This window comes from Misgurnus anguillicaudatus, chromosome 3 (assembly GCF_027580225.2).
Source record: "Misgurnus anguillicaudatus chromosome 3, ASM2758022v2, whole genome shotgun sequence".
Classification (NCBI taxonomy): domain Eukaryota; kingdom Metazoa; phylum Chordata; class Actinopteri; order Cypriniformes; family Cobitidae; genus Misgurnus; species Misgurnus anguillicaudatus.
Window position 1 is genome coordinate 16982283 of NC_073339.2, and position 27284 is coordinate 17009566.

The following is a 27284-nucleotide window of genomic DNA, read 5'->3' on the forward strand; positions in this document are numbered from 1 at the left end:
GAGAGTAATTTTTGAAATTAAATTCTATTTTATGTTATACAACTAAAAGAAAGACTTGTTACTGTTTCATGTTCATTAATCCTTGAGATTTCAAAGAGTTTTTGAGGTTGTTCAGAAGAGTGGTGCTAGTGTTTAGTCTCTATGTGACATATTGATAATCATGAAAAATAACTGATAATGTGGTATATAATAATGAATGTAAATAAAAACAAACGAAAATCAGTTAAAGGCAGGGTGCATGATTTTTGGAAACCACTTTGGAAAAGGGAGTCAGGCCAACCACCAAAACACACTTATCAGCAGTAAGGGGCGTGTCTACTAATCAACATCCTTGCCTGGGTTGCGTATGTGTTGGGCAGGTCAATCAAAAAAAGTCCAGATTCTATTGGGGTAAGTGCGTGTTTGTTTAGGTGATTTCAAATGTCAACATTGGCTTTCAGAGATCATGTACCCCACCTTTAACTTTTTACAGCTTGCAATCTGTTCCTATTATTTTATTGAGTAGATATCTATCTATCTATACTTCATGTATATGAAGTAAATATCAAATATAACTTTTGGGTGTATATATCAAACCATTTTTTTGAAAAAGGAACCCTGAACAAACAGGGGTCGGTCAACCTTCATATTTTGGCTTGAAACTGGTCTCCACCACCCTACCACACTGTAAAAATTCATCACTGCACTAATTGCCAATTCAACACGATTTTATAAATTATAGCAACTCCTTACTAGTCAAGAAAGTTGAAATGAATTGTAAATTCAAGTTTAAAGATTAAACAAACTTTTAAGTCCAACAAAGAATTTTTTTCAAGTGCACAGTCCATCCAAAATGTTATATGTCTGCCAATTGTTAGAGGCCTGGAGAGACTCTTATGCATGGAATACAGGAAGACATTTTGCATATGAGATCTATAAACAACTCTTAGGACGACCAAACAGCATCAACAATGGCATATTTGTTAAAGAAAAACAACGGTAAATTATATTGTTTTGTGTATGATCATAAATAGCTCGAACACTTTCAAAAATAGACGGAAAAGGTTAACGGATAAAATTATGCATACAAAACAAGATGTAGAGTGCAATTCAACAGGAAAACTATCTGAAAGAACAACCAATTCTTATAAACACAAAATGGTTTATAGGTCCTGTTCCAAAAGGCAGGGCGGTTGTGCCAAGACATGTAAAATTCAGCCTGGAACACTTGCTTAACCAATACCTGAACTGAATCAAACACAGTGGGTAATATCTTTATACCCTTCAAAATTCAAATTACACTTCTGTATATGTTAACCAACACACCATCAAAATTCACCAGTTTGATTGTACAGCTTTGGACACGCAATGTTTACGCTTGCCATTTCAACTAATCAGGGAAAACAGCACACAGGGAAAATTCATCATTTTCATTCCTGTTTTCAACTACCCTTTCATAAACTATTGTGTAACATCTGGACTATGCTTCTTTTAATTATAATATTTTAAAATGATAAATGCATATTTACTGATCTTCTTTGAGAGTGAAAGACATTAAAGCACAAGAAAATGATAAATCAGCAATTTGCACTGCAAGTATGATGTTCAATTATAATGAAAGAACAGCATTGTGGTTGAATTATAAAGTGCATACAATAGACATATAGACACATTTAACCTTCACATTTAACAATAACGGTTGTTCCTTGTAATCATTTTAAATATGCTAAAACAAACAGACAGACAGACAGAAAAACATCCAGGAGGGAACCTGCTCGTTTTATTAGATTTTTTTCCTTTTTGTAAATGCATGTTGCACACTGTGACAGAACTTCAACGGAGAAAGGAGAAAAAACTGAAAAAAAAATATGTTTCTGTGAAATCCCTCGACGTTTGTCAGCTGCCACCAGTTCTGTCCATCGCTGAATGGTCCACCTGTCAACTGTCCATTTACTGTCAGGTTTCCTCTGACCCAGCCCTTTGCCCCTCCCACTCTCATGACACACAAACCTCCCCTTCAAACTTTTCTTTACAGAAAATAAAAGACAGAAAAAAAAGAAAATGGCAATGACACGGGGACAAACTGCTAGTCACTATCACAATAGTGGAAATCACATAACTGTTCCTCTGAGATTAATACAAAGATCTTCCAGGAGAACTAGTCACAATCTGCAGCGGTCCAATAGGAACATTACACTGAGTAACCCGCCTACACGTTATACATGGAGACAGACGGAAATAAAAAGCTTATAGAAGAGCATCCAGCACCCCCCACCCACAAGCCCCACCCCATCAAGCCCCACACAACCCCAGTAAGATTGAAGTATGTGTGAGGGTGACCTCTGGCAACTAGAGGTCACATAAAGTCTTTATAAAGGAGCCCCTGACTGGAGGGTCTCTAGTATTTCACCCCTGGAACAAACTCCTTGGCCTCTGGATTCAAGCTGCTCTTGCGCTGTGAAAGAAACAAGAAAAAAAAAAACATAAGAGGTGAGGACCACAAACCAACAGATGATACATAGCGCAATTATTATATATTAGGGCTGTCACGAATATGAAATTTGGCTTACGGTTAATTGTCTATGACAATTAATTGCCTGTTTTAGGCCTTTAACGATTATGCCGATTAATTGCCCATTTCATTGTTTTGACATTTAATTCTTATAAATGCTTTTCTTTGTTTATGAAATAATTTTCACATGTTGTTGTGATTATTTAAATAAATCGAGGTTTACCTGGTAGGAAATATTAATAAACAACACATATTTAAAACTAATCTGATATGGTCTTGTTTATACAGGCGCTGCAGCTCCCCCTTGTGTTTTTTAAAGAGATGTGCAATCATTGCGGTGATCTGAAATCATCACGATGAGGTCAAACAATCGCGATGAGATAATTATTTAATCATTGTGAGAGCCCTATTATACATCTAAAACTTTAAGTAGCACATGGTGGTTGCTATTATACAGGTGTGACCAAAAGTGATGCCAAACTTTGAACAATTGACATCTCTGCTCTTTATTCAAGTATTTGCTTAAAAATGCATAAAAAAAATTGTATGCATGTTGCATTTGTGTGTTCTGATGCACATCAGTTACCTACAGGGGAGTTAGATTAGCATTAGTCATGCTATCTGTAAACCAAGATTAAAATAATTATGCACCGATCCTTACCGCAATGTCTTCTGCGTTTCCGTCGCTGACCGACAGCCCACTGAGCTGCTGTTGGATTTGTCCCACTCCAGGGGCAAGGTCTCTGGCGGGAATGAACCAATCCTGATCTTCCTCCTCTAACATCTCTTGGAAACAGCGCTCAAGAAACTCCTGCTCCAAAAGCTCCTCCTCCACCTGCGGCAAGATTTCACAAGATTCAAGCATGTGATGATACATGTTAAATATGCTATTTAACTGCATTCAGTATCAGCCCTCTTATTAAACAACTTGTAAATCAAGTACTGCGCCTCTTGTGGTAAAGGGATAGTTCAAATTCTGTCATCTGTGTTAAGGCTGCTGAACAACAAGATAGGGCTGGGTATTGTTAGGAATTTACCCCAATACGATTCGATTCCTGTGGCTTCGGTTCGATACAATATTGATTCATTTGCTTCGGTATCAAATCTGTATTAAGTAGATAAACAAGTAATTAAGTACCCAAGTATATTTTTACAGTGTGTCTAGGGAGAGGACAGTATGAAAATTTCATATCATGATCATAGTGACCAAAGTTATCACAGTTATCAATATTATCATGGTTTTGTTAAAATGAGAAGAAAATGTTCAAAAAGAACTGATACACACACTGAAAACATAAAAAAAGTTTTTGAAAAATCACAATTTAAAATTTCATGTCCCTGAAATTATTTGCGGCCCGCCAATCATCTTTATCCGGCCCGCCGGTCACCTTTGGCCGTTTTTCAATCGGAAGGCTGCAGCCTCCGGAGGTCGCATATGCAGACTTCATTCGTCATCAAGTTTAAGTTAACTGAGCATTACATTCACAAATCATAAGCATATTACAACAATTTACGATTAACTAAGAATAATAGTCAACTTTATAATTGTTAAATTCTGAAATTAGACTTAATGACGTATGCAAAATGCGACCTCCGGAGGCTGCAGCCTTATCGAGAAACGACTATAGTCTGATTTAAAATTCAGCGTGATTACTTTTACCTTTACACTGTACAAGACAACACAGAAAGGGGCTGTGTGGGGTGCCAACCATCTGCGGGTGCGTAATTATCTGATCCAATTCAAGCTTTGGATGCATTCAAGAAAATAACGTTATGCAACTACACGCATGTGACGCGGCGACCGGAAGTGATGTATTTCAGTGTGTTCCAATCAAAACTGTGTGCAAAGTTAAAGTTATTAATTATTTTTGGTTTTACTTTATCAGTAACACTTGAATACTTTAATTACTGGTAAGTAAATTATTAACTATACATATATTCGTAGATTAAAGGTTCTCTCCCATGACAGATTTACGATTAAACTACATTTTCGTTACGACTGCCACTAGGGGGCGAACTTCCGACATTTATATCTGTATGTAATGTACAATGGAAAGGCTGTTTAGCCTATGTATCTATAAAATATTAAAAAAAACAACATGTAGTGCAATTTTAGTCATTACGAGAAGACTGGCTATATGTTGTGAATACTTGACATGTAACAATTAATGAAAGTAAACAGTTATAAACAAAATATGTTTAGGAGTGTTGATCTTTTACACTTTTACTATTAACATTTGGCTCTTACATGTTAAACTGCAATTGTTTTTAAATATTAATAAAGAAAATATGAGTTTTCAGTAATTAAAAGGCTTTAAATTTAAAAAAATTTTTTGAAAATGCATGTTTTTAATATGTTTTTTTCAAATATACTACAACAAAAGTAACAAAAATGACAACAACACACACACATATATAGTAAAAGTAAAAAATATATCAAAAGTAAAAATAGGGGTAAAAGTTTGGCCCGCATCATATTTACAATTTTAAAATCTGGCCCCCGAAGAAAAGTAGTTGAAGACCCCTGGCCTAGTATGTCTATTTTAATGGTCGCGGGCGCAGGGCGGTGTGGGTTGTAAAAATAGATATAGTGTTGCGGTGCGGGTTGTAGCGGGCCAAATATTTCATAAAAGCGGGACCCGCGGGTTGGAAAAAACGCCGACCCACGCATCACTAGTAGGTGCACTGAGCGCTCGCTACAATGAATTAAGCCATTTTAAATAGTAAAAAATAAAAATTTAAATTGGAATCATGCCTTTTTAGTAAAGCGCATCTTGTACAACGCTGAACGCTCTTACTAGAATGTTGCCCACAGCGTCGCCACTGGCCAGTGGGCTGAATCGATTCATATGATTTGACAAATAATTGCAATGCATTGTTGAATCAATATTTTACCCAGCCCTACAACAAGATAATCGGGACAAATTTGGATTTCCCCCTTACGACAATCCTATCTTGCTGGTTGTACCGAGTATCTTATACAATTTTCCTGTGGTGTGTTAAAAGTGATTGAATCTGCTCAGAACTGCATTGGGCCTCTCTGGTTGCAAATGACAAATATTTAACATGTTGATATCAGAAATCCTGTTGTGTGGGGGAACCCTGAAGAAAAACACACACACACGATGTAGATTCTCACGTGGCATGAAATGATACCCAATCAGAAAGCAAGCTGATAATAGACCCTTTTACTGTTTGTACACAATGATGACGTACACACTCGGGACTCACGCATTTTGGCAAAGAAAGTATGGCGAGAATCAGCATTAAGCAACACAGACAGAGAAAGATATTTTAAAAAGTTGACTTTATCAAATGGTATCCGGATACAAGATCTGTGTACTATAGTGGAGTGGATAGAAGACATTAGGAGATAGCCAAACATACAGTGGCCAAAATATATGTATCTATTTGGTTGAGAAGCCGAGCGTGTACACCCGAGAGAAATTACAAGCACATTTTGATGCCTGGAAACAGTTTTGATAAACTTTCTGAGTTGCTAAGACGTTGAAACCACTGGGGAACAACACCATTTCCATTGCCAAAATGCGGACGCAACTATTTGATCATGTTGGCTGTAAAAGGGTCTGGACGGTAACATTACTATAGTCATGGCGCAGCATGTACAGTCCACAGTGAGATGGACATGTAAAAAGCAGTCCAAATCTGCTACTTCTACAAGAAGACACATTTGACCATGAGAGACTTCCTGTATTCACACTCGGGACTCAGTTTGTGAAGGGAATCTGTTGTTGTGTGCTGTTATAATCACATAGTGGCACACCACATGCTTTAGGAACAAAACTGTTAAATTAACACTTCTATATTGTCATGTTTGTGGTCTCTAACATTTTAAAATCTGATGATAATTTTAAAAATCTTTTAGTGTGGCCTAGCTTTTAGACACGAACAGCCTCAGTCCCCATGTACCTGATGCTAACTTTAGCCTGATAGCATTGAAGGCATACATTCCCACACTCCCTGCAAATTGCCAACCAAAGCACACCTCCTCAAAAATTCACATGAAGGTGCAAACCAAAAGCGAGATGGAATGCAATGACTGAACTAACATTTTATGGTCCTACCCAACAAACACAGAACGTTACCCTAACATTCCCATTTGGTTATATTTTTTGGCATTCAAATAAGAACGTTCGAGGAACATCCCTGTAGGTTCTTTTAATAACCTAAAGAAAACCTTCCCAGAATGTTCCCTACAGGTTATTTTTAGTTTTTTTATGACCTAAAGATATTGTTCCCAGAACGTTCTCCTAACCTAAAGGTAGGGGAACGTTATTAAAGTGCACCTATTTAATTGCTAAATAAAATGTTATTTTGTGTATTTGGTAGAGTACAATGTGTTTGCGTGGTTTATGGTTAAAAAACATTATTTTCCACATACCGTACATTTTTGTAGCTTCAGATTTCACTTTCTTCCTGAAACGCATGGATTTTAAAAGCGCTGTGTCCCTGATTGGCCCGCTAATCTGTACGTTGTGATTGGCCTTAATACCTCTGACGTCAGGCAGAAATGTGATGCTCCTTTCCACGTTTGAACGATTCGGATGCTAACAGGAGTTAACTTACAGACTGTTAGTCCGAAGCGGAAGGAATTATGGAATAATAATGTTGGTCTTGTCTACATCACCAATCCCAGGATTTAAACAGTTGCCTAGAATCCATGTGTTTGTTGTAGTTCAAGAAAAGAGATTTACGTTGGAAATGATAACTCGTGACATCGTTTAATTTGGGGTATGTACCTTTTGCATATCGTTAACATGTACCAATACACACACCCCAACGGAAATTTAAAAACGTGAATCGGACAATAGGCGATCTTTAAAAAACTAAAATGTGTTAGTTGGGTTCTACAGATGATATTAATTATAAAAATGGGTGATTCTCGCAAAATTAGACTTATGAAGTGTCATGAAACATTTTGATAAAAAAAGTAAATGCAAAGTAAGAGTATCAAAATAAGCAGCATACAGCTCAAGGAACTAACGTTTTCACAAAAAAAAAAACTTGTTGGAAGGGCCATAATTGACTGTGACACTCAAGATACCAGGTAAGCAGTTTTTATTTTTTCTCTCCAGATAAAAGTTGAAATTTAGTTTGTCATCATAGTACCCAGACAACTTTTAGTTCTCATTACCGAAACATGAGTTTGTAAATGAATATATTTCATGTAATATGTTGCGGTAGGGATGGGCAATATAAACGATATGCAATATAAACGATAGAAAATTGGCATACGATAGAGATTTTAAATCTATTGCACTATCGCGATAATGCGTGTTGATGACAATCTACCCGCGAACTTTAGAGCCACGAGCTGCTGCCGAATAAACATGGATGAAAGCGTCAGCGAAACAGAGGAACTTGTGAAAAAGACCGATGCAACATCTATTTTTTGGATTTAAGCCATAAGTTACATAAGTTAACTGCTGCTCCACGCGCGAAATTGGCATTATGGTCTAGTAATTGTGAAACATGCAGTATATACATGCAGTATAGTCCCAACAATCATTTAATGTGTTTAGTGTTATAAAAATAATTATCTGTGTTTTTTAGCAGATAGATCTTGTCGGCTTTATCATTTTAAAAGTAAACACAAAAAAGTCTGGACATCACTGTTGTAGAGTGTCAGGCAAAAGTTCCAGCTAAGAGAGGTAACAAGACTAATCTGGCCATAACGGTTTACTTTTACTTACTTTTTTTAGCAGTCTGGCTTTTGTAAGGGTCTATATAACCTGTTCTGAAACGAGTCTATTTAAATTATTATATCACAATACATATCGCTATCGCAAGAGGCTGCAATGTATAACGCAATATGGATTTTAGGCCATATCGCCCATCCCTATGTTGCGGTAATGATAATTTTTTATAATGATAATCTAAAAAATGTAAACAATTCTATAGGAAATATTTTTTAAATCCTCTAAAGATAATGGTTATAGTAAGTTCAGACCTTAATCTTATATGCGCAAAAAAATTGGATTCAATGGCTTTTTTTAAAAATCTGATGCTTGACACCTTTTAAGTCTGGATTTCATGAGAATCACCTAAATACATTTAGATACCTTAAAGGAGTGATTGCTATAAGGATAAGAGGAGACTTTCAACCAGCATAATAAAACCTTCAAAACTTCAAAAGTTTCACAGAGGATGAAATATGATTATTGGTTTGGAACCACACAACGGTGAGTAATGGAAAGTGTTTATTTTTGGTTAAAGTATAACAATAACCCCTGTGAAAATTATTTTGCATTTTAGACATCTTCCTGAAAGCATGCACAATACTGAAGCAGATCAAGTTGGCCCTAATTTGTCCAAAATGAGTTACCCCACACTGACCTGTCTATTGTACTCCTCTTCATTTTCCATCCACATGTACTCTGCAAACGGATTGGCATCCCCCTCCTTGTGTCCATTTACAACGTTCTCATCTTTCCCTTGTCCACTGCCTCCTCCTGGCGTCTTTGCTACCTCCGGACTGTTAATATCAGCAGGTTCTGGATGTGAAAACGCCACACAAAAACACACAAGCATGAGTATCAACTGACCCACATAGGCACACAAGCATCAAACAACCAAAAATAAAAAAATACAGGCAATTTTCTTTCTTTTGTAGAGCACAGAAATGAGAACAGCCAGGTGAGATTTATATTGAGCAATGGGCCACAAATGACAAACATCCTAACATAACAGCAGGCAATTTATATTGGAGCATTTTGATATTTTTTATGTATTTCTTTGAAAAAAAGACTGGAGTTTAAACCATTATTTACTGAAAATCTTCCCTTTGCCATAGCTCCTAAATGTTACTCAAGTAATTTGAATATTCAAACTTTGGCTTTGAGATCGGTTAGGAGACAAGCAAAAACGAATAACTTTTGGCAGTGATCTTCATCCATTTGCCTCGATAGATTGTGTCTGAACAAATGTAAATGTGAATAATTTAACATTGATTTAATAGCGAACATGTATTGGTTGTGTTTTATGTTGTGTTTGTCATTTCTGAAGCTAGATACTCTTAATATACTTTATTATTATTATTAAATAGAAAAGTGTCAATATCCAGCCAAGCATCTTTTGTGTTTTTCAGAAGCAAGAAATGCACGTAGCATGATATGAGATTAAGTAAAGATTTCTTTACAATACACTAGACTTTTGGGAAGCTGCCTACATTTAATATAAGTAACATGCATTAAAAATGTGTTATTATAATATAATGTGTAATATGCACATTCAAATAAAAATAATAACAATGTTTCCAGTTATTAAGGTTCGTTCTTGCACAAAAAACAAACATGCACATGAACCGGATGTTAAGGGTTAATATTTCAACTACCAGGTAATAAATAAGTTTGTTCTTTTACTAAGCCTGCGTCAGGACAAACATAAGTCGACCATTATGTAACTATCTATTACTAACACTGTGTTGCATAAATGAGACAAAGACGAGGTCAGTCGACACCATCTTCTTCCACATGTATTTGATTCATTGTAACGTGAGCTAATAGGCCTTGATAGGGATTCAAATGCTTTGTGTATATCCACCTATATTACAAAACACTGACGATAATCTCAACTCAAGGACCAATTTTGTTTTACACATTTATGCGGAGTTAAACACTTGCTGTAACTTTACGTATGGCGAACGTGCATTGTAAAGCTAACTTACGCGTGCTAGCATAAGCCACGAGCGAGACGTATCAACAACATCTCATTCCACGTGAAAACACTACAATCGACTCTACAAAGTAATTAACATGTAAAGATTAATCGTGCTAGTTTTGCCTGTAAACTGGTGTTGGCCATGGTTTATGGTGTGTTACGTTTTTAAGATTGAAAGACTTTAAGTGTAGTAAATGTAGGAGCGTGGTGACTGCGTGAGTTAGCCACACTGCATCCCACACACACATACGTCCAACTAACACAAAACACTTCTCACTAGGCCTCCGTGTACACTTGTGCTGTGACAAACCATACGAAAACAACTCGTAATAAACTTTGTATTACATATCTACGTTGTATTACACTAATATTCGTGTATTGTGCGGATGCAGCGATGGCTACCATTTTACAAAACAAAGAGTGAGAGCAGCACACCGCATCTACAAAGTCAAGAGACTAAACGCGGTTCATTTCAAACAACGGAGCCGTTAAAAGGACTTACCGGGCATCGTAACGCTTCTGTACCTCCAATCTATGGCCAAATATGTCGACTAAAAGAGGTAATTTTCCTATTTGCAGCAACACCGTTACCTGGCCAAATTTCAACACTACGTCAGAGCGCTCATGTGGGCCTTTCAAACAAACATGTCGCGCGCGCCTTCTGTCGGTCATCTTCAATATTACAAGAGGTCGGCACCCACGTGCTGCATTTTATATTATGTTAAATCGTGTTTTAAAAAATATGTTATAAATGTCTTAAAAATTTAAAGAAGTGAACTGTATGAATGATTGTGTTATGGTTGTAAATCTTATTTTTTTACCGGACTTTTAACTTGGCGGGCGTAAAAAGCGCCACAGACTCGGTAAAGAAAAACAAAACTAATGTTTTAGTACTTATTAGGAAACATTAGAGCAGTTGTAAATGTTCTTATAAAACGAAATCCCCAAATTTATCAGATGAAATCTGACCATTTGTCTTGTAATTTAAGTCAAATTAAGTAGCCACATTTAGACACTGAATTTAGAATTTCTTTTTTTTTATGGTGCAGTAACGTTATATACATTGTTGTGGCAGCAAACATGATTTTTTATTTTACATATTTACTATTCTATAAATATGACTGATTAGAAACAAAGATTTAGGAAAGACTGAGGTTCAGCTACTCAGCTTATGTTAGTTTTCTTTAGACATTTCTCCATCGCAGACATAGTAAAATGACACAACGTTTATATAAAGGTTATTTCATTTCTGTTTGGGTAACCGTTTACCTAGATTAATATTGTGTGATAGTGCTACATAATTTAATATAATCATATTCTGATGGGTTTTATTTTAGAGCAGTGCACACAGCTCCCTGGTGGTCTAGTGGTTAGGATTCGGCGCTCTCACCGCCGCGGCCCGGGTTCGATTCCCGGTCAGGGAACGATAACTTTTGAATATGAATCGCTTGTGATCCTTAAAGCAATATGTAGAAGCATAAATATAACATAGTTGCACATAAAGAAATATTATTAGAAAATATATTCCATATAAAGTATTCAACTGTATAAAATTTTAAAGTCAAACCAATACAATATTTATTGTGCCCAAATGTAAATTCATACTGAACAAAACAAGGAATAAAATATACATTCTTAACAGAAAAGAAACAACTCTGGATTATTTTTCTCTATATTAGACCATCTAAAGAAAGACAGATGGTGGTTGTGATAAATACAAGGAACTTTTTGAGACCACTCATAAACAGATAAAGCCACCGCAGAAGAATCCATCTCTAAAACCAGCTGGATACAATTATTTTTCCCAAGGCACTGGTCAATATCCACCTAGTTACAAGATAAAGACAGTATAGTCAAATACAACTAATAGTCCCAGTAACATGAAGAAATTGAAGAACAAATATATGCGTTCAAACCTTCTGTAAGACTGCCTTTTACATACACTTTATAAAGCTCTTTTCTGTTGGTTGGTGTATACACAGGGGCGCAATGAACAGTTTCAAGGGGGGTATGCGAGACAGAAATTTGGGCCCCTTTCTTTAGATTATTGTTTGATTTTCATACCATAATGTGTAGCTATAGAAAATTACTCGGTTGAGTGCGTTTATTTAATTTTACAAGTCGCATTTCCAATTAAAAATAAATGCATTAAGCAAAAAAAAAAAAAAAAAAAAAACAAGATTTAAGCTATTCGAAAAACGAATACCATTTTAATCTGGAATGGCAAAAAACATTCACGTGACTGATTTTAAAGAGATCACTAAAAGAAGAAGAATGCATTTCTGAATCTATGGAAATCCATGGAAGGCGCTTTGAAAGTCGCGGCGAGTTTTCTGTGCGGTTTTAGAAGCAAAATGTGTACATTTATGTTTAGCCTATAATAGTTCATTCTTCAGAATTCAATTCAATTCATATTGATGATCTTATAGTCCATTTAGCCCATTTAAAAATGTTCTTACAAACCGACTGTATTCATCAGAAAACACCAAATAACTTATGTTCTCTTTATGTCGTTGTTCTCTGTGCGTGTGTTTCCCGCAACCCCCACACGCGTCCTCCGCTCATGACAAAACGCGTGGCCGGCAAAAATTATTTTAAAATTAATATGACGTTGATTTTTTTAAAAAGTGTGCGCCTCGCCCATGCACGCCCTTAGCCAGTGACACAGAAATTGCAAAAAACACAATCGGCTAAAGTTTTAAATATGACGTTGATTTTCAGTCAAAAGCATGCCGCAATCAAATGTGCTGGAGATGGGCATGCACATTTAATTTCTGTGCACTAAAGGCTGTTTTTTGAAAAGCGATAAAAGTGATATTCTCCATAATATGATTTTGCACATCCAATAACAACTATATTATTACAAAGATAATACTGCATGTTTTGGCATTTGATAGCATTTTGCAGTTTATATTTGTTACGTAATGAGGCACGGTGTTCTTTTTAATGTTCTTTTTCTATTTACAACACTTATCAACAAAACATTGATTCAAATTAAGAGACTAATTATGTTAAACGAAATTCATTTGAAGCAAACATTTGAAGCAAACAAAACTTAAATTAAACTCGAAAATTATGTCTTATGATCCACTCCATTTGTACCCTCATATTAGCCTTCAATCAATTACAACGCCAAATATATAGCGTTTAAAATTACAGTCTTAATAATCGAATTAAATTGAAACAAAACAGTAACAATATTACAACAATATTTAAACACAACAATACTTAAACATAAATATACACCAGACATTCTCTATCAGGATACATGTAAAAAAAAATCTGATATAGCGTAATAGCTGCAATAAGTTAACTTTTTTTGGGCTAAACCTCCGTTGCAAACCTGAATAAAAATGAATCACTTTTACTTTGAAAATGATGCGCTGTCACATTAAAACCAGCTCTTAGTCATTTAAAATTTAACTCAATTACAATGGCTTAGACAATTCTCCTATTTCATGTTTAATTAATAAAGAGTCCACAATTGCAGAAAATAATATTTTTAACTACGCCTATTAAGTAATTGTCCGTCTTAGAAATGCAATAGTAGTTGTCAGCAGTCGCGATCCTAATATTTCCTTAAATAAAGGCCTTGCTTTCCTTTTGTTTTAACACAAATATTTTTAATTTTTCATGAAACATACAGTTTACGGGTCAGCATGAGCGCTTTTTAGTGGCATGTTAGATCTTACCTTGAAATGCCAAACAGTAGGGCTGTCGACTGTTTGTGGTTACTCAATAGGATTGCATAGCAAACCCACCAAACTGATCCCAAACTAAAATGTTGCCTAATTAAAAATTAAAAACCACCAGAACCGCCAAATATGTAATTGCATCTACTAGGTCATGCTTGCACGCTGTTTTTTAAAAGTGTCTCAATTTTACTTATCACAAAGTCATTTACAGTAGTTTTATATTCATTTACTTTACATTTACTATAGTATTAATAATTAAACGTCTACAATAAAAAAAAACGGAAAAGTGATGACGGTGGGGCCCCTTGGCGTACTCATGGGCCCATATGCCTTGCATACTCTGAACCCCCCCTAACGGCGCCCCTGTGTATACATTAATTGATTCTTTATTATACTGCAATTTTAACAATGCAATCTACCTTGTTTCCATAAAACACCAGAGTTCGGGAAACTTTTCCAAAAGGTTTTAGTAGTCGTAAGACTCCAGTGACAGCAGAGGGCTGGTGAGGTACATTACATACCACCAGCAGATGGTCCACGGGAGTGAGCAGCCCCTAAAGAAAAGTTTAAATTTATTTTATTTAAACACCTCATTGTATTTTATTTAATAATTCTTATTAAGACATGTTTTTCTAGAAACTTAGTTTGAATGTTTATGTATTTGAAAGAAGAATTAGTGATACTTGCATTTGATGTTGATGGTCCTACAAAAGCATGAAACACTGACAACTAAAGAACGACAAAGAAATGTAAATCAATCAAAAATAAACTGCTGTTTATACAAGAGCAAATAAAGTATGTCAGCTCACAGGTGAAGTCAGATCTACAGTTTGGGACACCAGCTCCAAACTTTGCTGTCTCATGTGAAGTGGGATGGCAGAGTAAACCTTTACCATCTCCTGGGCTGAGACTTCAGTTGGAAGCATCACTAAAGCCTGGAAGACATGATGAGAGTTTATCATACTAATGGAAAATTATTTAATAAAACATTTAGTTTAATTGCATATTTAACTTTTCTTACAAACAAGCCATCATTTCTTTATTTATCTTGTCTTACTGGAATCAATGCAGGTCAACATATTTCTTAAGTAATTATCCAGATTTAAAAATATAATTTAATTTTGCACACTACACTAGAAATCAGGGAAGCTAAAAAATTGAATTGAAGTGATGGTGCTAATTTTAAAAAGTAACTGGCTAAAATGTGATTATGACAATAACAGTATGTCTGTTAGTTATGTATAATAAGACTTTTGCACATTTGTGTATTCATGTTTGGTTTTATTAAAGAAACAAATCTAAGATGTGAATCCTGAAATGGCATTAAATGAAAACCATGATATACCCTTTTCCATTCTAGATGAGTGACCATGTCCACTTCAGATGCTATTAAAATCTCAACAGGCTGACCAAAGGGAGCTGCCATTTGGATAAGTTCACTTTCAGGAAAGTCAAGAGGGATCCCAGACATACGAATCAATCCCCTCTGATGGGACACAAGAAAATAAAATTCTCAATTCTCAGTCTTTGCACCAGAGGTCGCTGTCATCACAATTACCGTCAATCTGTTACTTGTGAAATATTTTATAAGGCAAGTTTGAATGGCATCAGTGGCATGAATTTATACTACAATCATCATATCAGATAATGTTTGAGAATACCATAAATAATTTGTTTCAATACACAACAACAAAAAGAAACTTGAACTCTTTGGAACTCACTGTTTTTGCATTTTCCTTGTTTACTGGTGTTTGAATCTTCATGGATTCAGAGGTTATTCCTGATGTCACATATGAAAATGAGAACTCATTATGACATTTTCTCATAGCATTTAAAGTAATGGATCTGGGCCTATGTGTTTTATCATTTCTTGCTGTATTACAGCCTGAAGAAATGAAGCTGTGCTTCATGGTTGGGGACGAGACATAGACAGAAGCAGGCCTCCTTATGGACACTTCAGAGACTCCACACTGCAACCTCCTAGAGATGAATCTTAATCTTCTTCCTGTAGAGAAACAGGGGCTTGGTCAAACTTTATACCTAGAAATTAAATTTTATTCGAAAAGTAGTCGCTGCGTCCGAAATCACATACTGTGACAGAACATACCAAAGTAGATGAAGTACCCACTGCTTTTTTTAAAACAGTACGCTCTAATATAGCTTGTGTGGGAGCAGCATGTTTTATTGACATGTTTTTTTTTACAGATGTACACATACTGATATTAACCAATAACATTATTGTGTACGTAGTAGGCTACAACAGATAGTACATCACATAAGAAAGAAAAAGAAAGTAGAAAAAGTAAGCCATGGGGAAGAAGAAAAACAAAAATCAAATTCTGCAGAAATTACAGTATTACTGGGGGCTGTTTGCCAGTAATTTACTGTAGATTTAAACGTATGTCAATAACTATTTAATAGCAAACAATTTGTTCAAAGTTAAACATTAATAAATGTTTATCCAATAAAAGCATTCTGGGAACAAAAATCTCAAGGAAAAAAATGAAAAAGATAAAGATTTCTGGTTCCCAGAATGCTTTGCATGAGGTTGGTATTTTATATTTTTATTCCGTAAAGACAAAGACTTGTTAATGCACAGTATTAAAATATTTTTGATTTTACAGTGGATACATAAAATACTGTAAATACAACTTAAATCACAGTATTTAAACGTTTTTGATTTTACAGTGTATACATAAAATACTGTAAATACAACTAAAATCACAGTATATGCATGTTTTTGATTTCATAGTGTATACATAAAATACTGTAAATACATCTAAAATCACAGTATTTAAATGTTTTTGATTTCACAGTGTATACATAAAATACTGTTAATGGAAGTACAGTACACTTACTGTAAAATGTATTCACAGTAACTTACTGGCAGTAACTAATTGTTGCCAGTAAGTTACTGTAAATTTTACGGTAAATTTTTTACAGTGAAACAAACTATTGGCAATAAAAAAACATAAAATTAAAACTACAGTAAGTTACTGGCAAACAGCCGCATAACAGCATTTTTTACAGTGAATATCAAATAAAAACAATAAAAAAATAAAGCTCACATACACTGTAAAAATTCTTTGCTGCCTTAACATTTTGAATTAATTTTAAATTATTTTTTTTAATTAATAAGTTATTTTTTTCAACATACTATTATTTATCTTGACTAGAGATTAGTTGTTTTAAAATGAACTTATAAAATGAAGTTGTCAAGTCTCTTGTCAAGATAAATAATAGTAAATGAACATTACTTGTTATCTGAGTTAATTCAACAAAAAAATTAAGGCAGTTAAGAACTTTTTACAGTGTATTTGGTTGTTTCTTAATCTGAAGGCTGCAGCCCCCAGAGTTCCCATTTGTAGGCTGCATACGTCATAAAGATTTTCTTATTTCCAAATATTAACAATTCTTGGGGTGGTTTCCTGGACAGGGATTGGTTTAAGCCAGGACAAGGCCTTAGTTTAATTAGGAAATATAACTAGTTTTAACAAACATGGCTTACTGAAAACATTACTTGTGTGCATTTTGAGGTAAAACAAAGGGCACTGATGTATTTAGAGATATGCCTCCAAATCATCTGTGCTGATCCTACCGGATCTATCTGCTGCTTTTGACATGGTCCATCACCACATCCTCCTGTCGACCCTCAAGGCTATGTGTGTCTTCAGAACGGCGTTACTGTAGTTCAGGTCTTACCTCTCAGGTAGGTTATTTAGAGTTCCCTGAAGAGGTAACATCTCCGAACGTCTCAGTACTGGGGTACCTCAAGGCTCAGTGCTTGGACCACTGCTCTTTTTTGATATACATGACATCCTTGGGCTTTGTCATTTGGAAACATGGCTGTTCTATACCACTGATAGGCGAATGACACACAACTCCACTTGTCGTTCCAACCTGAATGACATCTCACTCTGGATGAAGGATCATCACTCCAGCTAAAACTTGCTAAAACAGAATTGCTTGTCATATCGTCTGGCCCTAAGATTTAAACCAATCTTTCCATTCAACTATAGGTCAGTGGTGACCAACCCTGTTCCTGGAGATCTACTCTCCTGCAGAGTTCAGCTCCAACCCCACTCAAACACACCTGAACCTGGCAAACAAGCATTTCAGGGCTACCTAAAAACAAGAGTAAGGTGTATTGAAGCTGGGTTGGAACTAAAATATGCAGGAGGTAGATCTCCAGGAACAGGTTTGGTCACCCCTGAACTAGGTTCTTCGATCATTGAGCCTTCCAGAACAGCCAGAAACCTGGGGCCTCATTTATAAAATGCCGCGTAAAAACCATCCTACATTGATCTTACGATCATTTAACAAAAATGCGTACGTGTGATTCATAAACCGAACGTACGCGCAGAAAACGCGCGTACCCCTTTCAAATCAATAAATCGCAAATGAACTTGAACTTGTGCGCACAGCCGAGCAGTTTCAGATCTCCGCCTTTAAACGATGCGTAATTAATGTCAGACATATAAAAAAGCGCTTGTCAAGGTTTAAACCCAATTTCAAACATCAAGAATCGCTTATATTTCCAAAAACCTGCAGCAATCAGACAAGCAAAATGCGTACGTCTGCTCAGACCCTGACGTGGCGCTAAGCACTTTTCCACGTCAAAGACGGTTTTTATAAATATGGACTTTGCCGTGGATTTTTGCCTACGCACACTTTACGATCAAATATGTGCGTACGCACGCTTTATAAATGAGGCCCCTGGGGCGCACATCACTCCTCTCTTTGTCAGGTTACACTGGCTTCCTATAGCATCAATTTCAAAGCTCTGCTCCTGGCCTTTAAAACCACCACTGGGTCAGCACCCCTTTACCTTATACAGACTTTCAAGACTTTTCTTGCGATCTGTAATAGTTAACTATTATTCTTAGTTAATCATACATAGTTGTAAAATGTTTATGACTTCTAATCTAATGCTCAGTTAACTGAAAAACCTTCAGAGGATGCAACCACAAACGAATGACAAACGGCCTGTTATTTACTTACGCAATCAGGAGGAATACATTTCTTGGAACTTGGCCACCTGGTTAATAGATTTACAGTATTTTTATTATATTCATTGTTTTTATTTTGCAACACCTTATTAGCTTATGTGGCCTAATAAAGTCTCCTTTCAATGCACCTTTAAAATCTAACTGGTAGTAGGTCATTCGGATTCTTTCGTTCTTACTATTAATTCAGACATACTACTCACCTTTTTGCCTATTACTATACAAGTAAGCAATTTTGGACGCAGCTTACATGCCTAATAAAAACCATTGGTACCTGATGAATCTCTTTTAAGCACTCTGGACTGGGGAGACAACTTCTTATAAAGGTCAGATGAGCAGAATCTTTTAGGGAGCTTGAGGGAGCTTTGGGAATGGATGTCACATGGGTGTCCATAGGGGCTATGTAAAGCAGGACTGGTGGAAGAAGACGAAGGACGAGATTGTGACATAAGACGGTCTTCCTGCGTTCTACTATGCCTTTTCTTCTGATGTCTTTCTGTATGGTGTTTCCCATAAGTATATATTATCTCTCTAGGTGATTTTACTTGTTTATTTGAGGTCATGCTTGTATGACCGTATTCAATGACCCTCCTCGGCATTTCGCTTTCAGGTGAAGATTGTATTGTATCCTTTGGTTGTTTTTGTTGTTGCATGTCTTGTATAATATGGGGGAGCATCTCCGTTGTTAGATGGTCATCTGGGCAGTAACTGAGTAATTCTAGGTCCTCAAGTGAAAGGCCAAGGCTGGCTAAAGCCATGCTTAGATTTTCTGATGGAAGATTTTCAGATTTTCCCTCTCCCAAGGCTGTATAGGGTAAAGTTTTCGAAACTTGTCCATCAGTAGACATTGTTACAGTGGGACCTTTAATGGCAGATATTGGCTTACACTGAAAACTTTCCACACTTGCAACAGGGTTGGCATTGAACCTGTCACATGGCTTTTTAGGCTGTGTTGTGTTACTACTTAAACCGAGGCCTGTTTTTGTCTCCTGAATGACCTCTTTTGCTTTCAGTTTACCTTGCGTTGCAATCCAGCTCTGCGTATTATTAACCATTGCATGTATTTCTGTCACTGATGACATCATAGTACCATTCGATGAAGGAGGATTAACCGTGTGTGTTATGTTATTCACATTTCCTCTGTGCAATAGATGAGAAAGGGCAACATTTGAGGGTTGATACATGGTCAAAAATGGGTTTTTCTGAGTGCCCGCAGCCTGCAAGAGACATAGTGGGGCAAAGGGGTTCCCACTACTATGATTTCCAGCAGTAAAGTTACTTATCATGTTTAAAACCAGTTGAGCCTCAAGTTGGGCTAGTCTTAACAGGATAGCTTGTGGCGTTCCAAATGGTGGTAGCACACCGGTGAAAGGACTGCTTATGTGAGGAAACGGGTGGATATTAACATCACAGGTATGTGCATAACTGTAAAAACAAGATATGAGAAAAGGATTATGAGTTATCAATTCAGTATCATTCCATAGCGCTTTTATAATGGTTTTTAAACATTGCATGTACATTTATTCAGTTAGACCATGCTCATAAAGGTACTAATAAAGCCTACATGTCCATGTCACAAAAGATTAATGAAGAGCCTGCAAGTCATGAAAGCATCTGGAGGCTGTTTCAGTCAGACATGTGCTGACTTTATTAGATGTAATTAATAGTGTGTTAAAGTGGGGGATCTTCACAAGCTGTGAAAGCATGTCCTCGTAACATGAGCAAGGGGTTGAAAGGAATTTGTCTTGTGTAAATATCAGAAGGTTGCCATATTTTTACAACCAGAACAGAAATGTAGAGTAGTCATCATGGGTGCGATAGACATCAGGCATGGTGATAAAATGTATGGCTCGAATGCACTGTAAGTCCCTTTGGATAAAAGAATGTGCCAAATGCATGAATGTAAAAGTTATTTACTGAATACCCGAATAACACATCAAAAGTCTGTTTAGCAAAGTAACATACATGGATACATGGTGAATGTTCAAACAAGAGCAATGAGTGTTGCAAGCGTGGTTATCAGCAAAAAAGCATGCAAGAAAGTGGAAAAAACATATTCACTTTATCAACAATAAGTGGTGATGTACTGTGATAATTGCATGTTTAAAGCACAGAACGCCTCTAAATTTTACTAATGAGCAGTTGTTTCGATAAATAAACCTAAAATAAAGATTCAATTTAAGAACCCCACCATGAAGACCCAAAGGTCACAACACTGTTACATTTAACATAACATATCGTATGTAACAACCAGTGTTGGGTAAGTTACTCAAAAAAAGTATTTAATTACTAGTTACTAATTACATCTTCAATCATGTAATTAGATTACTTTACAAATTACTCTCTCCAAAAAGTATTTAATTACTTACTAATTACTTTCTAAATCCTATTAGTACATGATAACAGAATAGGCTTGAAATGGCTTGAAAAAATAATATATAAAAGTACATCAATTATTCTGGTCCCACTTTAGGGTCCAATTCTCTCTATTAACTAACTTTTAACTACTTTTGCCTCAATATACTCCAACTACTGCTTATTAATAACAAAGAAGTTGTTAATTTTAAGTATTGGTAGAAATGGGAAGGGTTAAGGGCTTAGAATAAGGTTTTGCAGAATCACGCAATATGTGCTATTAAGTATTAATAAACAGCCAACATCTCATTAATATTAATGCTAATAATCAACCAGTTTATAATAAGAATTGTAATCTAAAACCATGTTAAATCCACTATTGTATTATAGTATTTAGTTACATCAGAAGTAACTGTAATTAGATTACAAGAAAAATAAGAGTAATCCCTTACTTTACTTTTTCAAGGGAAAAGTAATTAAATTACAGTAACTAATTACTTAGTAACTAGTTACACCCAACACTGGTAACAACATATAACTATTAATAATAATGGTAACACTTTACTTGAAGGGAGGAAGAACAAGTTCTGTTAGTTGCCAGTTTTTTATGTATTGTGCATATAAATAAAGTTAAGTGCTGGGCAAAGATTAATCGCGATTAATCGCATACAAAATAAAAGTGATTTTTTGGCATAATATATGTGCGTGTACTGTGTCTAATTATTGTGTATATTTAACCACACACACATTCATATATTCATTTCAGAATTGTTTTACATATATAAAATTTTTGAGATTTATTTTTAATATAGAATATATAAAAATATAAATAAATATATATAAACATGTAAATGTTTCTTAAATACATACATGAATGTGTGTGTGTGTGTGTGTGTGTATTTATTTATACATAATAATTACACACAGCACATACTCATATATTATTCCAAAAATCACTTTTATTTTGTATGCGATTAATCGCGATTAATCTTTGCCCAGCACTAATAAAGTTTAGTGTAATCTTTTGACGTGTCTGTTGCATTTTGTTAAGATATTTAAAACTATTTGACAAAACACTTATTGAAATTTTAATGGCAAGTTCAATTTGTAGCACTGTAGTTGAGGTCAAGAAAAATATTCATGATTCTGTTATAAAACTATTTGACAGAGTATTAACACTTAATAATACTTTGACAGATTTGATGTAATGTTAACCCATAAAGCTATGTAGTTTCTTAAGTTTGATAATTATTCTGCTATGTATTGTTTATGACAGATTTATGACAAGTTATATTGTATTGGTTTATGTCAAGTTGTCATAACAAAGACATCTCAAACAATGTCATCTTTGCACCTTAAACAATGACATAATGGAACTGAACAAATTACACTTAATCACAGTTGTCATAAACATGCATAAAATGTCATGATAATGAAGGTGTCATGTCACCCTTATGAACACCCCTTCAAGTAAAGTGATTATTATTATTATTAATAATAATAATAATAATAATAATACGGCCATCATGTTTTCTAAGCCCAGCTGGCCTGTGGCTGAAATACCAAAGTGTAACTGACAGTCAACTTGCTTTCCCAATAAAATAATTTGAGCCTTCTGCACTCTCTAATCATCAGTCATACATCTATTTAGGTAAATCTTATTTTTAGACATGATCATCTGATGTAGCAATACAGGATCATCCAAACAAGTATGTCAAATCTCACACAAATAACTCTTTTCTTTCTAAACTTATTTTATAAAAAATAATCAGTTATTCTGTCAAAAAAGATGTTAAGAATACCCGGAAATACCGTTTTGATTGGAAGATGGTGTTAAGGCAATTTAATTTACAACTCCTGGACAGATTTTCAACACAATGTCTACTGAAATTCACCGATCAGAACAGCCCATGCTGAGTGGTCAAGCAAGCGCAATCTGTTATATAAAATGAAACATAAACCTGATGAAAGAACAAATTAGCACATTATACCTGCTTTGTGTTTTTCTATGTTGTGACTATGAGGTATGTTAATGGCCCAGTGGCTTGAAAAGGCCAGACATACTGAATTACACGAGCCTTGACTGAAAACTTAAGGTCTCTATTACAGCTAAATACGGAGGGGTGGTGATTCCTGTCGCTCTGGTACATTACATCCATGATTACATGATTACTCTGCATACTTGTCTGTCTTTGGGTACATCTATCACATGAGGGTATATAAATAAATAAATAACATCTAACACACATATGGTGCTATTCTATACAGTAGTCATTACTGAAATAAATGAAACTAAAACAATAGGAAAACAATTCAAGACCTTGACACGTTGTCTTGTTCAGGGTCACAGAGGATGTTAAATATGGCACGTAACAGGTGACTGTTCACACAGCACAACAATAGTCCAACAACATTATACATTCCTAGTCCTGTGATTTGTGAGTCTTGACTGATGGTATAACATTAGGTCTTAAAAACACCTCAGGGCCGATGTCAGAGCATAACCTTGTTGTCATTTGATACAGACGGTACAGTCAAATTAACAAGCTATTTGACACTTCATAATGCCAAATTCATTGAGCTCAGTGCCCGGTTGCATGAAAGTCCTTAAGCTAAGAAATCCCTTAAATATAAGGTTAAGGGTGCCCTTAATAAAAAATGGGTTGCAAGAAAAACCCTTAAGTGAACCTTAACGCTGTCAATAAGTATTTACCCTTAAATGCTAAGGTATTACCTTAAGTCCTGCTATGCGTTGCAACAAAGTCCTTAAGTCCAATTTTCCCTTAAAAACTTAAGGGACTATAACAGGTCCCTTAACGTCACACGCGATGGCTGATTGTATGGTTATTTATGAAAATGAAGTACCAACGCGCATTTCTAACGATCGAAATAATCCCTAGAGAAAAGTGATGCGTATTTATTAGGAGAATAGCGGTTTGATCGTCCGTCAATCTAAAGTGTTTCCAGTTTGAATTACTTTGAGGTTTTATACATGCGGCACTTTACAGTCTGTTATTTGCGATGTTTCATTGTACACAAATCCGCCGTCTGTTGAGCTGCGTGCGTTGATTTGTTACCGCTGTGAGATTTTGTAACTACAGCAACCGCGTCTCCGCTGCCGTGTTTTGGCAGAGACTGCCGTAAAATACTTAGTATAAACACTTAGGTAAGGGTGACAGTTAAGACCTTTGTTGCAACGCTCTTAAATAAATCCCTTACCTCAGGGATTTTTTCTCCCTCAGGGAAACCCTCACTTAAGGAGTTTCATGCAACCGGGCACTGGTTTACATTTTCTAACACAGTGATACATAAATATTTAGAGCAAACTTATATCAAAAGTGTGAATTGCTCTTCTGAATTTATTTAAAAAATGAAAACAATCCTATACGTTTCTACTGTTTAGTAATCTATAGCTGACAATTTAGTATTTACTTTATCTTTCATATTTTTCATTTTATATCCTACAGAAACTTGACACTTGGCTCATTAAATAAAACTGATGTGGGGGGAAAATTGTGGAAAAACTGAAAAAAAAAACTTTAATTAATTGTGATGTGATAAAAAGACAATGTACAAAAATCTGATTAACACAGAGATCAGAATCAGCTTGTTTCTTCCTGAGTTGGTTTCAACATGACTAGTAGTCGACAGTTATGTTTTTTTTTATGGCAGATGCCAATAAAAGCTGTATTGCCGTTTTGAGGCCGATATTAAACAAATGTATTTATAGTAAATAAGAGACAAACAGAAAATTGGTGAAACTACATAAACATTTGTTATGCATAACATTTAGAAATATACCCTTTTAAGGTATAATACCTCATATACATAATAATTGACATAATCTGACATCTCTGTTTGTGTTTAACCAGTGTATTGTTGTGTGTAAACACAGCATAACATCATGTTTAAAAATGAATAATGGTTGGTCATTTTACTGTCTGTCAGACTTTGGCTTTACATTAAGTGACACTAAGTGTCTTTTTATTACAAACAACAAATTTAAGTAATAGAGAAATTTACTGGCGGTTTGAAAAGATTTTCCGCCCGATGCCGAAAATAAAACAAGTCCAAATATCGACCGATACCGGCCTCTGCAATATATCGGTCTATCACTAAACATGACCCATGTCAAAGACATAACGTGCCCTTCCATCTTTACTCACGTGTTGCCTATAAAAGAGCTGGAGTTTCTTTTCCTTTGGCCTGTGTTCTGCTCAATATTCTGTGTTGTCTTCATTATTGGTCACACATCAGATTTATATAATAACCTCAGAATGCCTCTTGATTTCTTAGAACATACAGCTAGGAGCACATCTTAATTTCCAGTTCAAATTTTTCTTCCTTTTCTCACTGTAGCTAGACATACACTGTTATGTTTGCTTCCTTCTCAGTGAGGTTTTATCCCTTGAAACACACACACACACGCTCAACCTCTCAGCGCCGCCCCCTATCATTTCACCCACTCTTCTGTAGTTTGTCACACACTGATTTACCAATGAACAACTATGTATTATGGGGCAAAACTCAGAAGATATCTGGCTTGTTCTTTTTCACATAATCTAGGTCAGGGATGGGCAACTTCGGTCCTAAAAGTTTCTAGTATGCCTAGTAAGACCTTAATTGGCTGCATCAGGTGTGTTTAATTAAGGTTGGAGCTAAACTCTGCAGGACACCGTCCCTCCAGGACCGAAGTTGCCCATCCCTAATAGGTTAATAAAAGCACTGGAGACCCACTTATAGCAAGTCATGGAAAAAGTCAGATTTCCATGATACTGTATGTCCCCTTTAAGTAAATTGCCACACCGCATACTTTATTTGTTAAATTGCAACAGCACATGACTTTGTCATGACAGCTTTGTGTGATCTGTGTGTTGTTGTATTTGAAGGTAAATTACTGCATGGAAGCACATCGTGTTTATTCAAATAGTGCAATATTTTAAGAGCTAAATAGCATATCCAAACAGGGAGTGAGAGGTGCATTTTGGTTTTATTATTAACAGACAACACATTGGAAAGAACACACGCTTCTCCCAGTTGGGATCAATTTTGCTTTCTGTACCATCAATTCAGGTAAATTCAATTAAATTAATCTGAATTGTCTTCTCTGAATTAAGTTTTGTTCATCCATTTTGTTAATAGGAAATTTTCAGACATTCACATTTCATTTGAACAAACAATTTTGACTATTTGAGTGACACACTTGAGAAAGTCACTCTATATCAACCAACAAATTTTACAAATTTTTGCAGTTTATTAAATGACTTAAAATACATTTAAATGTTTGATTTCCCCAGCTCTACACAACCATGTGCAATTCATCCTTTCAATTCACCAAATTCTCCGCATTCGATGAGTCTCTAGATTGGTATTGTATTTGTAGTGGACATTTTGGCCCTCCTTTATTTCTTATTACTTCAGCACTGTGCTTCTTCGTGGGAATGCCGATACATTGCTGGAGTCTTTGGGTTTATCTCCGTGCTGGGAACATCAAACCCAACCTGGTGTTTTCACTTAACATCACTTTGATGGAGCTGCTTTTTTGCATCCAATGTATTATAGACCTCTTTGATGTCAGATTTCCCTCCACGGTTGGTTACAGAATATCCAACTTTCTCATCGGTGTCAGCTGGACTGTCAGACCCATTATCCAGACCTGTATGTGTATTGAACAGTATTTGGCAGTGCTGCACCCCGTAACATTTCTGAAATATAGGAGTATACAGAGTAGGATTGCGTTTGCAGGAGCCGCTTGGCTTATTGCAGTGGGCAACAGCTTGAGACAGATTTTCATTGGATTAGAGTATTTTCGCGATCATGTATTCTTTGTATTCTTTTGCATGGCAGTGCTTATAGTCTCATTTTGCTGTGTTTCTGTTCTTTGCGCTCTGAAGCGTCAAGGACCAGCCGACAGAAACAGTGTAGAGATGACAAAGACAGATAGACATAATAAAACTGACAGGGGAAGAGCTTGTGAGAACCAACAGAAATTGAAAGCTTTCAGAAAAATCTGTCATGTCTTAGCGTCTATCTTGATTTGTTACGTTCCTCTGGTGA

The 27284-nt window shown here is 35.6% G+C and overlaps 2 protein-coding genes and 1 non-coding gene across 4 annotated transcripts; 1 reads left to right on the forward strand and 2 right to left on the reverse strand.

The window, feature by feature from the left end:
* Nucleotides 1-1737: 1737 nt before the first annotated feature.
* paip2b (poly(A) binding protein interacting protein 2B) lies at nucleotides 1738-11006 on the reverse strand. 2 transcript variants are annotated; one of them, XM_055204943.2, is made up of 4 exons: nucleotides 10674-11006; nucleotides 8849-9006; nucleotides 3153-3326; nucleotides 1738-2434 (listed from the first exon to the last, which is right to left on the reverse strand). In XM_055204943.2, the coding sequence occupies exons 1-4, from the start codon at nucleotides 10678-10680 to the stop codon at nucleotides 2378-2380; spliced, it is 396 nt and encodes a 131-aa protein (XP_055060918.1). In that variant the 5' UTR covers nucleotides 10681-11006; the 3' UTR covers nucleotides 1738-2377. The 2 variants fall into 2 exon arrangements, with proteins under 2 accessions (XP_055060918.1, XP_055060917.1); XM_055204942.2 differs by lacking the exon at nucleotides 10674-11006 and having other exon boundaries at nucleotides 8849-9058.
* A 517-nt stretch (nucleotides 11007-11523) lies between these two features.
* Nucleotides 11524-11595, forward strand: trnae-cuc (transfer RNA glutamic acid (anticodon CUC)). Its single transcript has one exon. It is a non-coding gene; the product is annotated as a tRNA-Glu (tRNA).
* A 124-nt stretch (nucleotides 11596-11719) lies between these two features.
* LOC129444332 (uncharacterized) lies at nucleotides 11720-25624 on the reverse strand. Its single transcript, XM_055204941.2, has 8 exons — nucleotides 25394-25624; nucleotides 19147-20297; nucleotides 15588-15871; nucleotides 15212-15352; nucleotides 14676-14801; nucleotides 14554-14595; nucleotides 14286-14420; nucleotides 11720-11998 (listed from the first exon to the last, which is right to left on the reverse strand). Exons 1-8 carry the CDS (start codon nucleotides 25465-25467, stop codon nucleotides 11807-11809), a joined length of 2145 nt encoding a protein of 714 aa, XP_055060916.2. The 5' UTR covers nucleotides 25468-25624; the 3' UTR covers nucleotides 11720-11806.
* Between the last annotated feature and the right edge of the window lie 1660 nt (nucleotides 25625-27284).

Excerpts from the sequence above, each read along its gene's own strand:
- LOC129444332 (XM_055204941.2), bottom strand. The coding sequence starts at position 25,467 with ATGAAGACAACACAGAATATTGAGCAGAACACAGGCCAAAGGAAAAGA. Across the intron at positions 14,802-15,211 it reads CTCATCTAGAATGGAAAAGG|GCTTTAGTGATGCTTCCAAC; the intron begins GTATATCATGGT and ends CATGTCTTCCAG. Across the intron at positions 14,596-14,675 it reads CTGTAGATCTGACTTCACCT|TTGTCAGTGTTTCATGCTTT; the intron begins GTGAGCTGACAT and ends GTCGTTCTTTAG.
- paip2b (XM_055204942.2), bottom strand. The coding sequence starts at position 9,043 with ATGCTTGTGTGTTTTTGTGTGGCGTTTTCACATCCAGAACCTGCTGAT. Across the intron at positions 3,327-8,848 it reads AAGAGGAGTACAATAGACAG|GTGGAGGAGGAGCTTTTGGA; the intron begins GTCAGTGTGGGG and ends ATCTTGCCGCAG. Across the intron at positions 2,435-3,152 it reads GAAACGCAGAAGACATTGCG|CGCAAGAGCAGCTTGAATCC; the intron begins GTAAGGATCGGT and ends TTTCTTTCACAG.